General features: G+C 27.9%; 1 protein-coding gene across 2 annotated transcripts in view; it reads left to right on the forward strand.

Moving 5' to 3' along the window:
• Positions 1-12,569, forward strand: part of LOC142233030 (uncharacterized) — a 158,969-nt gene extending 146,400 nt beyond the window's left edge. For both annotated transcript variants that reach the window (XM_075303801.1, XM_075303800.1), the window contains exons 3-5: positions 2,105-2,265; positions 10,919-11,015; positions 11,089-12,569. In XM_075303801.1, the coding sequence (XP_075159916.1) occupies positions 2,105-2,265; positions 10,919-11,015; positions 11,089-12,112 (1,282 nt within the window). In that variant the 3' untranslated portion in view covers positions 12,113-12,569. The remainder of the gene's footprint in view (positions 1-2,104; positions 2,266-10,918; positions 11,016-11,088) is intronic.
• Positions 12,570-12,772: the final 203 nt, after the last annotated feature.

Consider the following 12,772-nt stretch of genomic DNA (forward strand, 5'->3'; position numbering starts at 1 on the left):
TCTTAAAACCTCCTAACACCATCTTCTAAATTGTATGTAAGTCCATACGTGGTATATATTAAATCAAAAAAGATCGATTAAATACGTATTAAATTCAGTTTGACAAAATTTTCTATAGAAATAAAATTTTGACAACATTTTCTATAGAAATAAAATTTTCACAAAATTTCCTATAGAAATAAAATTTTGGTAGATTATTTTTGGCTCGAGTGGCAACCATGATTATGAACCGATATGGACCAATTTTTGTGTGATTGGATATCGGCTATATATAACTATAGACCGATATGGACTAATTTTGGTATGGTTGTTAGCGGCCATATACCAACACCACGTTCCAAATTTGAACTGGATCGGATGAATTTTGCTCCTCCAAGAGGCTCCGGAGGTCAAATTTGGAGAACGGTTTGTATGGGTGCTATATATAATTATGGACCGATATGGACCAATTCTGGCACGGTGGTTAGAGACCATATACCAACACCATGTAGCAAATTTCAGCAGGATCGGATGAAATATGCTTCTCTTAGAAGCTCCGCAAGCCAAATCTGGGGATCGGTTTATATGGGGGCTATATATAATTATGGACCGATGTGGACCAATTTTTGCATGGTTGTTAGAGATCATATGCTGACACCAATCAGCCGGATCGGATGAAATATGCTTCTGTTAGAGGCTCCGCAAGCCAAATCTGAGGGTCCGTTTATATGGGGGCTATACGTAAAAGTGGACCGATATGGCCCATTTGCAATACCATCCGACCTACATCAATAACAACTACTTGTGCCAAGTTTCAAGTCTATAGCTTGTTTCGTTCGGAAGTTAGCGTGATTTCAACAGACGGACGGACATGCTTAGATCGACTCAGAATTTCACCACGACCCAGAATATATACTCTGTGGGGTCTTAGAGCAATATTTCGATGTGTTACAAACGGAATGACAAAGTTAATATACCCCCCATCCTATGGTGGAGGGTATAATAAATTGTCACAAAATATCAACACATGGATATATTCTTTTTTTCATGGATATATTCTTTGCATTGGCAAATGGTCAAGTTATATTAAATTTACAAAAACCGAAACCCGGTTTTTTGGAGCATTGAAAACACCGGTTCTGTTGGTCCATCGAAAATGAAATTTTCTATAAAACCGATAAACGGTATAAAACCGATCCTCCGATTTTCGTCCATCGTTTTTGATCACTCTAATACAACTCTAGCGATTTTTTTGCTACCAATTTATATCTATGTTTGCTAACGAAAGATCCCTCAGAATTATTATCGACATTTTTATAGTATAGAAAATAAATGACAATATTTTATTATTGGCGAGCAAGCGAAATTTGCAATAAACATTCGAAATTATTTTTAATTTAAATATAAATAAAAACCGTTTTCTAAATATATTGTCATGAAAAATCATAGTATATAAATTCAAAAAATATTAAAATATAAACTCAATATTTTTCATGCATTTGTTCATTGGCTTTACTTGGAAGTATTTTTCTTATATTTTATTAAAATAACCGGGTCTAATTGTCTACATATGGGATTAAATTGGCAATTTTACATTGGGGCATTGAAAACACGATTTTCGATATCCGTCAAACAATGTAAAGCTCGTTTACCTAACGAAAATTGCGTGATATGTTATTATCGACATTTTATAGAATATGAAATAAATGTCAAATTTGTATTACGGTATATGTTACTATCGACATTTTATAGAATATGAAGTGAAATAAATGTCAAATTTGTATTACCATCGAGTGACAAAATTTCCGCTAGAAGTTCACAAGGGGCTTTACGGAAGGGGAAATAATACGGTCGATAATAATGATCTAATTATGTTTTCTCAAGGTTCCGTTTGCTGTGTATCCAGCTCGAATTTTATTTGTATTTGAAAAACCTTAATGTAATGAAGTAGTAAAATTTTTGCGAAATAATAAAATATAATTGGAAATAATTGGAAAAGTATAGTTATGCAAAGTTCCATTATCTTTTAGTACACTTCAATTTATTCTGTATATATACAAATATTGTTACTGTCTTTCTGGATTTTTTTTAACTAATTTCCATTTTTCTTCTTGTATCTTTACAGAAAAGCTCGTCGTAAAGAACGAGATGGAGACCAAAATTCTACAGATACCAAATTATATTTGGAAGAAAGTGTTTTAGAACGTAAATTACCTGAAGCTGATCTCAAAGCTCTAGTTGATCTTCCAGCTGGTTTAGACTATAATGAATGGCTAGCCTCGCATAGTAAGTATCATTACCCACACACTCAAAATTTGTTTTATGTTCATTTGAGTTTGGAATTGAACCCATAGCTCTTTGTACCAGATGTGCGAGAAGATAAATTCGAATTTAAAATTTATAGCAAAAATATAGCCGAGACACAAACCCATAGCTTAAATACTAATATAGATTTTCAAATACCAATTTGAATGTTTACTATTTGCATAGCAAAAACTAAACCGCGTGCGGTACAGAGATTAGGTTCATTTCAAAGGGCTTGACCTTAGCTTTTATAATCACGATAGCAAAATGTTCTATAGAAATAAAATTTTGAAAACAATTTTCTTAGAAATAAAATTTATACAAAATTTTCTATAGAAATAAAATTTATACAAAATTTTCTATAGAAATAAAATTTATTCAAAATTTTCTATAGAAATAAACTTTATACAACATTTTTGATAGAAATAAAATGTTGACAAAATTTTCTATAGAAATAAAATTTTGACAAAATTTTCTATAGAAATAAAATTTTGACAAAATTTCCTATAGAAATGAAATTTTGACAAAATTTTCCATAGAAATGAAATTTTGACAAAATTTTATATAGAAATAAAATTTTGACAAAATTTTATATAGAAATAAAGTTTTGACAAAATTTTCGATAGAAATAAAATTTTGACAAAATTTTCGATAGAAATAAAATTTTGACAAAATTTTCTATGAAAATAAAATTTTGACAAAATTTTCTATAGAAATAAAATTTTGACAAAATTTTCGATAGAAATAAAATTTTGACAAAATTTTCTATAGAAATAAAATTTTGAAAACAATTTTCTATAGAAATAAAATTTTGACAAAATTTTCTATAGAAATGAAATTTTTACAAAATTTTCTATAGAAATAAACTTTTGCCAAAATTTTCTATAGAAATAAAATTTTGACAAAATTTTCTATAGAAATAAAATTTTGACAAAATTTTCTATAGAAATGAAATTTTTACAAAATTTTCTATAGAAATAAAATTTTGACCAAATTTTCTATAGAAATAAAGTTTTGACAAAATTTTCTATAGAAATAAAATTTATACAAAATTTTCTATAGAAATAAAATTTTGACAAAATTTTTCTATAGAAATAAAATTTTGACAAAATTTTCTATAGAAATAAAATTTATACAAAATTTTCTATAGAAATAAAATTTTGAAAAAATTTTCTATAGAAATAAAATTTTGACAAAATTTTCTAAAATTTTCAAAACAAGTTTCTATAGAAATAAAATTTTGACAAAATTTTCTATAGAAATAAAATTTTGACAAAATTTTCGATAGAAATAAAATTTTGACAAAATTTTCTATAGAAATAAAATTTTGAAAACAATTTTCTATAGAAATAAAATTTTGACAAAATTTTCTATAGAAATAAAACTTTGAAAACAATTTTCTATAGAAATAAAATTTTGACAAAATTTTCTATAGAAATGAAATGTTTACAAAATTTTCTATAGAAATAAACTTTTGCCAAAATTTTCTATAGAAATAAAATTTTGACAAAATTTTCTATAGAAATAAAATTTGGACAAAATTTTCTATAGAAATGAAATTTTTACAAAATTTTCTATAGAAATAAACTTTTCTATAGAAATAAACACGATAGCAAAATGTTCTATAGAAATAAAATTTTGAAAACAATTTTCTTAGAAATAAACTTTATACAACATTTTTGATAGAAATAAAATGTTGACAAAATTTTCTATAGAAATAAAATTTTGACAAAATTTTCTATAGAAATAAAATTTTGACAAAATTTCCTATAGAAATGAAATTTTGACAAAATTTTCCATAGAAATGAAATTTTGACAAAATTTTATATAGAAATAAAATTTTGACAAAATTTTATATAGAAATAAAGTTTTGACAATATTTTCGATAGAAATAAAATTTTGACAAAATTTTCGATAGAAATAAAATTTTGACAAAATTTTCTATGAAAATAAAATTTTGACAAAATTTTCTATAGAAATAAAATTTGGACAAAATTTTCGATAGAAATAAAATTTTGACAAAATTTTCTATAGAAATAAAATTTTGAAAACAATTTTCTATAGAAATAAAATTTTGACAAAATTTTCTATAGAAATGAAATTTTTACAAAATTTTCTATAGAAATAAACTTTTGCCAAAATTTTCTATAGAAATAAAATTTTGACAAAATTTTCTATAGAAATAAAATTTTGACAAAATTTTCTATAGAAATGAAATTTTTACAAAATTTTCTATAGAAATAAAATTTTGACCAAATTTTCTATAGAAATAAAATTTTGACAAAATTTTCTATAGAAATAAAATTTATACAAAATTTTCTATAGAAATAAAATTTTGACAAAATTTTTCTATAGAAATAAAATTTTGACAAAATTTTCTATAGAAATAAAATTTATACAAAATTTTCTATAGAAATAAAATTTTGAAAAAATTTTCTATAGAAATAAAATTTTGACAAAATTTTCTAAAATTTTCAAAACAAGTTTCTATAGAAATAAAATTTTGACAAAATTTTCTATAGAAATAAAATTTTGACAAAATTTTCGATAGAAATAAAATTTTGACAAAATTTTCTATAGAAATAAAATTTTGAAAACAATTTTCTATAGAAATAAAATTTTGACAAAATTTTCTATAGAAATAAAACTTTGAAAACAATTTTCTATAGAAATAAAATTTTGACAAAATTTTCTATAGAAATGAAATGTTTACAAAATTTTCTATAGAAATAAACTTTTGCCAAAATTTTCTATAGAAATAAAATTTTGACAAAATTTTCTATAGAAATAAAATTTGGACAAAATTTTCTATAGAAATGAAATTTTTACAAAATTTTCTATAGAAATAAACTTTTGCCAAAATTTTCTATAGAAATAAAATTTTGACAAAATTTTCTATAGAAATAAAATTTGGACAAAATTTTCTATAGAAATAAAATTTGGACAAAATTTTCTATAGAAATAAAATTTATGAAACATTTTCGATAGAAATAAAATGTTGACAAAATTTGCTATAGAAACAAAATTTTGACAAAATTTTCTATAGAAATGAAATTTTGACAAAGTTTTCCATAGAAATGAAATTTTGACAAAATTTTCTATAGAAATAAAATTTTTACAAAATTTTCTATAGAAATGAAATTTTTACAAAATTTTCTATAGAAATGAAATTTTGACAAAATTTTCCATAGAAATGAAATTTTGACAAAATTTTCTATAGAAATAAAATTTTGAAAAAATTTTCTGTAGAAATAAAATTTTGACAAAATTTTCTTTAGAAATAAAATTTTGAAAAAAATTTTCTATAGAAATAAATTTTGAAAAAATTTTCTATAGAAATAAAATTTTGACAAGATTTTCTATAGAAATAAAATTTGGTCAAAATTTTCTATAGAAATAAAATTTTGACAAAATTTTCTATAGAAATAAAATTTTGACAAAATTTTCTATAGAAATAAAATTTTGACAAAATTTTCTATAGAAATAAAATTTTGAAAACAATTTTCTATAGAAATAAAATTTTGACAAAATTTTCGATAGAAATAAAATTTTGAGAAAATTTTCTATAGAAATAAAATTTTGTCGAAAAATTTCTATAGAAATAACATTTTGACAAAATTTTCTATAAAAATAAAATTTTGACAAAAGTTTCGATAGAAATAAAATTTTGACAAAATTTTCTATAGAAATAAAATTTTGTCGAAAAATTTCTATAGAAATAAAACTTTGTCGAAAAATTTCTATACAAATAAAATTTTGAAAAAATTTTCTATAGAAATAAAATGTTGACAAAATGTTCTATAGAAATAAAATTTTGAAAAAAATTTCTATAGAAGCTATGCACTTTCTACACAATCCGTCGTGGAGGGTAAATAAGATTCGGCTTGGACGAACTTTCCTCCGTATTTATAACTTTTCTTTTTGTAAACATGCTATAATATTTAAACACACCTACTTTTTTGTTGTGTATGGGAACTCTCCCAAATAGAAAGTTATAATCTATGGAATCCAGATTTATGGATATTTTTTCAACGTGATGAACATCACCCTCATAACCATCATCATCACCTAGGATAGATAATTTGCAAATAATTTATTGAACTACGAATTCTAATTGAGATCATAAATAGTAGGAGTGTTCAACTTTACTCCCCACAAACATATACGAGATCTATGCTACAGTACTATTACATCATATTTTCTAACCACAAACGCGTGTTCCCATTATTGAGTAGTGAGTCTCTTGTTAATTTCATCAATTTTACAAATTCATAAAATATTCAATTCTGAATTTCTTTCTTTAAATGAATGCCAGCCAAGCTTCAACCAAACCAATTGCCATCATCCAAACAAACACTACTCTATGGGGCGATGATATTGATTTGGATTTTTATTTATTTTTTTAATTTATTTATTTTCACTTTCTTTGCAAATGGCAATAAAAAAACAACAATCGCTTTAAAAGAAGATTCACATACGCTTAAAATCGATTCGAAAATTATGCAAATTTTGTTTTGCTGTCTTAGTCATTTGCGTTTTCTTCTTGGTTGGCATTTTTTTTGGTGGTCTGCTGGATTGTTTGATTTATATTTCATGCAAATAATAGAGAATTGTGTTTTTTTTTCAGCTGTAGTTTTAGTCGTTTTTTTGTATTTATTGAAATTGATTAATTTGAATAGTTAACCCATTCAGGGAGGTTAGAAGGGTGTGTAGCTTCAATTTAGGCATTTGATGAAATCGTTACGCATTAATAGTTATGAGTAGCACCATTTAAGAGTAGTCATTATATAAAATCAGAACAAGTAAATACATAAAGTAAAATTGTTTTATTTCTTTAAAAAATTTTGTCAAAATTTTATTTCTATAGAAAATTTTGTCAAAATTTTATTTCTATAGAAAATTTTGTCATCATTTTATTTCTATAGAAAATTTTGTCAAAAGTTTATTTCTGTAGAAATTTTGTCAACATTTTATTTCTGTAGAAAATTTGTCTAAATTTTATTTCTATAGAAAATTTTGTCAAAATTTCATTTCAATAGAAAATTTTGTCAAAATTTCATTTCTATAGATTTTTTGTTCAAAATTTTATTTCTGTAGAACATTTTTTCAAAATTTTATTTCTATAGAACATTTTGTGAAAATTTTATTTCTATGGAAAATTTTGTCAAAATTTTGTTTCTATCGAAAATTTTGTCAAAATTTATTTCTATAGAAAATTTTGTCAAAATTTTATTTCTATAGAAAATTTTGTCAAAGTTTTATTTCTATAGAAAATTTTGTCAAAATTTCATTTCTATAGAATTTTTTGTTCAAAATTTTATTTCTGTAGAAAATTTTTTCAAAATTTTATTTCTATAGAACATTTTGTAAAAATTTTATTTCTATGGAAAATTTTGTCAAAATTTATTTCTATAGAAAATTTTGTCAAAATTTTATTTCTATAGAAAATTTTGTAAAAATTTTATTTCTATAGAAAATTTTGTAAAAATTTTATTTCTATAGAAAATTTTGTCAAAATTTTATTTCTATAGAAAATTTTGTCAAAATTTTATTTCTTTAGAAAATTTTGTCAATTTTTTTTAAAGAAAATTTTGTCAATTTTTTTCTGTAGAATTTTTTTGTCAACATTTTATTTATATACAACATTTTGTAAAAATTGTATTTCTATAGAAAATTTTGTCAAAGTTTTATTTCTATAGAAAATTTTGTCAAAATTTCATTTCTATAGAATTTTTTGTTCAAAATTTTATTTCTGTAGAAAATTTTTTCAAAATTTCATTTCTATAGAACATTTTGTAAAAGTTTTATTTCTAAAGAAAATTTTGTCAAAATTTATTTCTATAGAAAATTTTGTCAAAATTTTATTTCTATAGAAAATTTTGTCAAAAGTTTATTTCTGTAGAAATTTTGTCAATATTTTATTTCTGTAGAAAATTTGTCTAAATTTTATTTCTATAGAAAATTTGTCAAAATTTCATTTCTATAAAAAATTTTGTCAAAATTTAACTTCTATAGAATTTTTTGTTCAAAATTTTATTTCTATAGAAAATTTTGTCAAAATTTTATTTCTATAGAAAATTTTGTCAAAATTTTATTTCTATAGAAAATTTTGTCAAAATTTTATTTCTATAGAAAATTTTGTCAAAATTTTATTTATATAGAAAATTTTGTCAAAATTTTATTTCTATAGAAAATTTTGTCAAAATTTTATTTTTATAATAAATTTTGTCAAAAGTTTATTTCTGTAGAAATTTTGTCAGAATTTTATTTCTATAGAAAATTTTGTCAAATTTTTCCTGTGTTGGTTAAGCTACACTTGTAGTTTAGTCAATGCATGGCTTTAAGCTGAGATCAAAAACAACAATAACGATTGAAGAGAACGAACAAAACGAATGAAGATAGAGAATGAAGCACGCTCAAAACCAAACCCAGCCAACTAAATACAAATCGATGATTTGAGTTTGGCAAAGGAAAAGAGATATGCTTGCAAATTTATTTAGGCAGTAGCCGACTATTAAACCCTTTTTCGGGAGGTTCAAGTGTATTTCACTTTGGGTTGAGTGAATTACCCGAATTTATTCTGATAATTGGTTGATAGTTTTGCTGCAAGTAGAGGATGCTGATGCTGAGGAATGTGGTAATTCCGAAACAGCTGTACATCCAACCACCTTGCAGTCTATAGGGCTTTGTCAATGCATGGCTTTAAGCTGAGATCAAAAACAACAATAAAAATTTTATTTCTTTAGAAAATTTTGTCAAAATTTTATTTCTATAGAAAATTTTGTCAACATTTTATTTCTCTCGAAAATTTTGTCAAAATTTTATTTGAATTTGAATTTCGGATGAAATTTAAATATAGCCCTTGGATAAAATTCAGAGAGCCCTCCCTCCGGATGACTAAGAAATTGGCTAGTGAGAATAATCAAGGGGTAAATCCTTCAAGGACAGAATTAGTCATGTACTGCAAAGAACGCAATATATCCACGGTTATTCCCATCTCCTTGGGTGGTACTCAAATTCCCTTTGGTGAGAGTGCAAAATACCTTTTGGGGTTATAGTGGATAGAAGGCTGCGCCTCTTATTCGGCACAAATGTGATCTGAATTCTAGGTGCCTCCGGTATTTATTCCCACATTTCTCCTGACTATCGTTCTTCTCTCCTTGAGTAGTTCTACAATCTTTTTCCTATCTGGTTAAACTCCTAGGATTTTTGTCACCCTTGCGACCGTTGCATTGGTCCACATCGTTTTATGTGTCCCCCGGGCTCGTTTATCCAAATCGGTTCGCATGGCCCCTATAGACCTTGCGTTCTCTAAGTTCATTTGCCTATGGCTCTTAGCTCGTATCGTCAGATCATTTGCTTTGCTTTTATCCTGCCGTATTCCGAATCACCTCTTTACCTATATGATTAACTCTTTACCTAGTAAAAGCAGGGCAGTGACAAAGGCAGTGTTCCAAGGTCTTATCATCCTCAAATCACGCTCTACATGCACCATCCTCTGGTTACTCCTATTCGGCACAGATGTGCCCTCAATTCTAGGTGCCCCCGGTCATTATTCTCACGTCCTACTCTGCTTGAGTAGTTTTTCAGTCCCCACGGCTATTATTCCCTCGGTTCTCCTGACTGTCATCGCCAGTTCATTTGCATTTACGTTTCCTCCCTGTCCCGTATGATATGATGCAGATCCTGACTTATTCCGAGTATCCTTAATGTCTGCTATTGCCTTCGTTGCCCTTCGGCAATCTGTGAAAATGTCCACATTTTGTGGCCTCTATGTTTCGTGTTTCCGTCCATTCTCCCATCATCTCCAATCTCATCTCATTACGCCTTTAATATGAAACTCTATAGGTCTTTATTCCAATAGCGCCTCCAAAGCTCTGATTGATTCTTTATATTTAATGGGTTGACGGACGGACATGGTATACACTTCATCACGGTCAAATTTGGTACAAGAAGCCAAATATGGCTCTCATGTCGACTGATAGCCAGCATTCGCACTCTTTTCCATCATTCCTTTCTTTTAATCCAGAAACTCTGTGTCGCTAACGAATTCTGCAATTTGTTTCCAGTCCCTGTTTCCATGGTGGGCCAAGTCGCGAATCATCTCTTCACCGATATGGTGAACTCTTTGCCAAGTAAAGGCAAGACAGTCATAAAGGTAGTGTTTCAAGGTCTCATTATTCTCAAAATACGCCCTACATGCACCATCCTCCGCTACTTTTATTCCACACAGAGTGCTCTCAATTTTCATGTTCCTCCTGTTTGGCGTCCTATTCTTCTTAGGTAGTTCATCAATCTTTTTCTTTTCTGGCTCACCCTCTAGGATTTTCGCCGCCCTTTCTACCGTGGTACTGGTCCACATCGGCGTGTCGCCAAATTAAAATCTATTCTAATTGCTTGGCGGAAAATGAGATAGTGTTGCCACCGTTTATCAATTTTTGTTTCATTCACAACTAAGCCTAGTTGTTGCCTGGCCACTTAGGAATGGGAAAATTTTGCGTCTACCACTTATCGCCTATCGCTATGGTTATGTTTACACACTTGACTCTTGTCTATTTTTAAAATACAATCTTTTCCTATTAGATTGAGTCCCCGTACACAATTGATAATTAATGCATTTGTCTTTCTTTTCCAGCTTTGGCCCTTTTCGAACACGTGAATCTGGTTTATGGCACCATTAGTGAATTTTGTACCACTTCGGGTTGTCCCGATATGACGGGACCAGGAAACAGGTATTTAATTTTATTCGAATATTTCGCTTCGAGATCTGAGGTATATATTAATTCAATTCTATCCAAATTTCAGAACGTACTTATGGTTTGATGAGAAAGGTAAAAAGACCCGCGTAGCGGCCCCACAATATATCGATTATGTGATGACGTTTACCCAAAAGACGGTTAGCGATGAATCGATATTTCCTACCAAATATGCCAACGAATTTCCCAGTTCGTTTGAATCGATTGCCCGTAAAATTTTACGCTTGCAATTTCATGTGATAGCACATCTCTATGCGGCCCATTTCAGAGAAATTGCGCTGCTGGGATTGCATACGCACCTTAATTTAACATTTGCCCATTTGACCGCCCTTCATAGGCGTTTCAATCTAATCGATGAGAAGGAGACGGATGTCTTGCGTGATCTAGAAGTGGCTTTAAGATTGACCGATGACACAAGCGCCAGTAGCAGTGCTGGCGGTGGAGGTAGTGAGGCGGGCGATACGGCAATGTTGTCAACTACGGGTGATAGTGCGAAGCAGCAACAACTGGAGGGGGATGATGTCAATTCAATAGTGCAACACAATAATACAACGCCACCATCACTGATAGATGGTGGACCGATTTGTACCCAGCCAGAGGCTGGTACCAAATCGCAACAATTTGGTGTGGTGGGTGGCGGCGGAGGTGGCCTCATAGGTGGTATTCTAGGTGATTTAAGTAGTGGCGAATTTGGTGATACTATGCATTATTGTACTTCGGCAGTTCCTGCTTCCTCCACGAATTGTTCCGGTGTAGTAAATCCCTTACAGAATACAATATCATCAACCACCTGCAATAGCATGAATGGCACTTGCAGTGCTGCGGATGGTGCTGGTGGTGGCGGTGGTGGAGGCGTTGGTTATAATGGTAACAATGGCGCAGGCGCTCATCAACACAATAATAATAATCATGTAACACATCACCATCCTCATCATCATCATCATCACCATCATCATCATCATCATGCGGTGCATCATCCGAATCATTTTGCGCAAAATACAGGCCTCATACAGTGCAATGCTAGTAATGCTCCTACAGCAACAGCTGCTACCACATCAACAACAACAGCATAGCTGATCTAATTTCAACAATAACAACAACAATACACCTTTTCCTATTACTACAACAACAACAACTATAACAAATGTACTATCATTACCTAACTTTTCTGTTTTGAAATGAACACAACCAACAACAACAAAGTAAATAAATAAAAATAAATATAGTTTTAATCGGTGGTAATAAACCCCAAAAGTAAATTTAAATAAACAAATTAATGTTAATATATTTAAAAACAAAAAGAAAAGAAACAAACAAAAAATCATGGAAAACAAAAAAAATACAAAAATGTTTTATTAGTTTTATGCAAAGCCCACAACCACAACAACAAAGTGAATAAGTTTATTTTTTTTTTTCGTTTAATTTTTATTATAATTACTATTATTTTTTAAACAAATCAACAAAACAAATAAAAAATTGTGTTTAGCAAATTTTCATTGTGAAAATAAATGGCAAAAAAGAAAAACAAAATGTTAGACTTTTTTTTTTTGGGATTTACCCAATAGAGCTCGATCAAAAAAGATTGGATTGAAAGGCAATATTCGGCCGAAGACAAAGCCCATTTCTTTAATAAAAAAAGTAAATAAAAATGGTTCAATATATTTCCATTTTTTTAATAAGAAAAATAAATAAAAATGATTCGAGAGCTTTCCTTTAAATATTAATATATGCAA

Source organism: Haematobia irritans, chromosome 4, assembly GCF_050003625.1.
Source record: "Haematobia irritans isolate KBUSLIRL chromosome 4, ASM5000362v1, whole genome shotgun sequence".
NCBI classification, from domain to species: Eukaryota; Metazoa; Arthropoda; class Insecta; order Diptera; family Muscidae; genus Haematobia; species Haematobia irritans.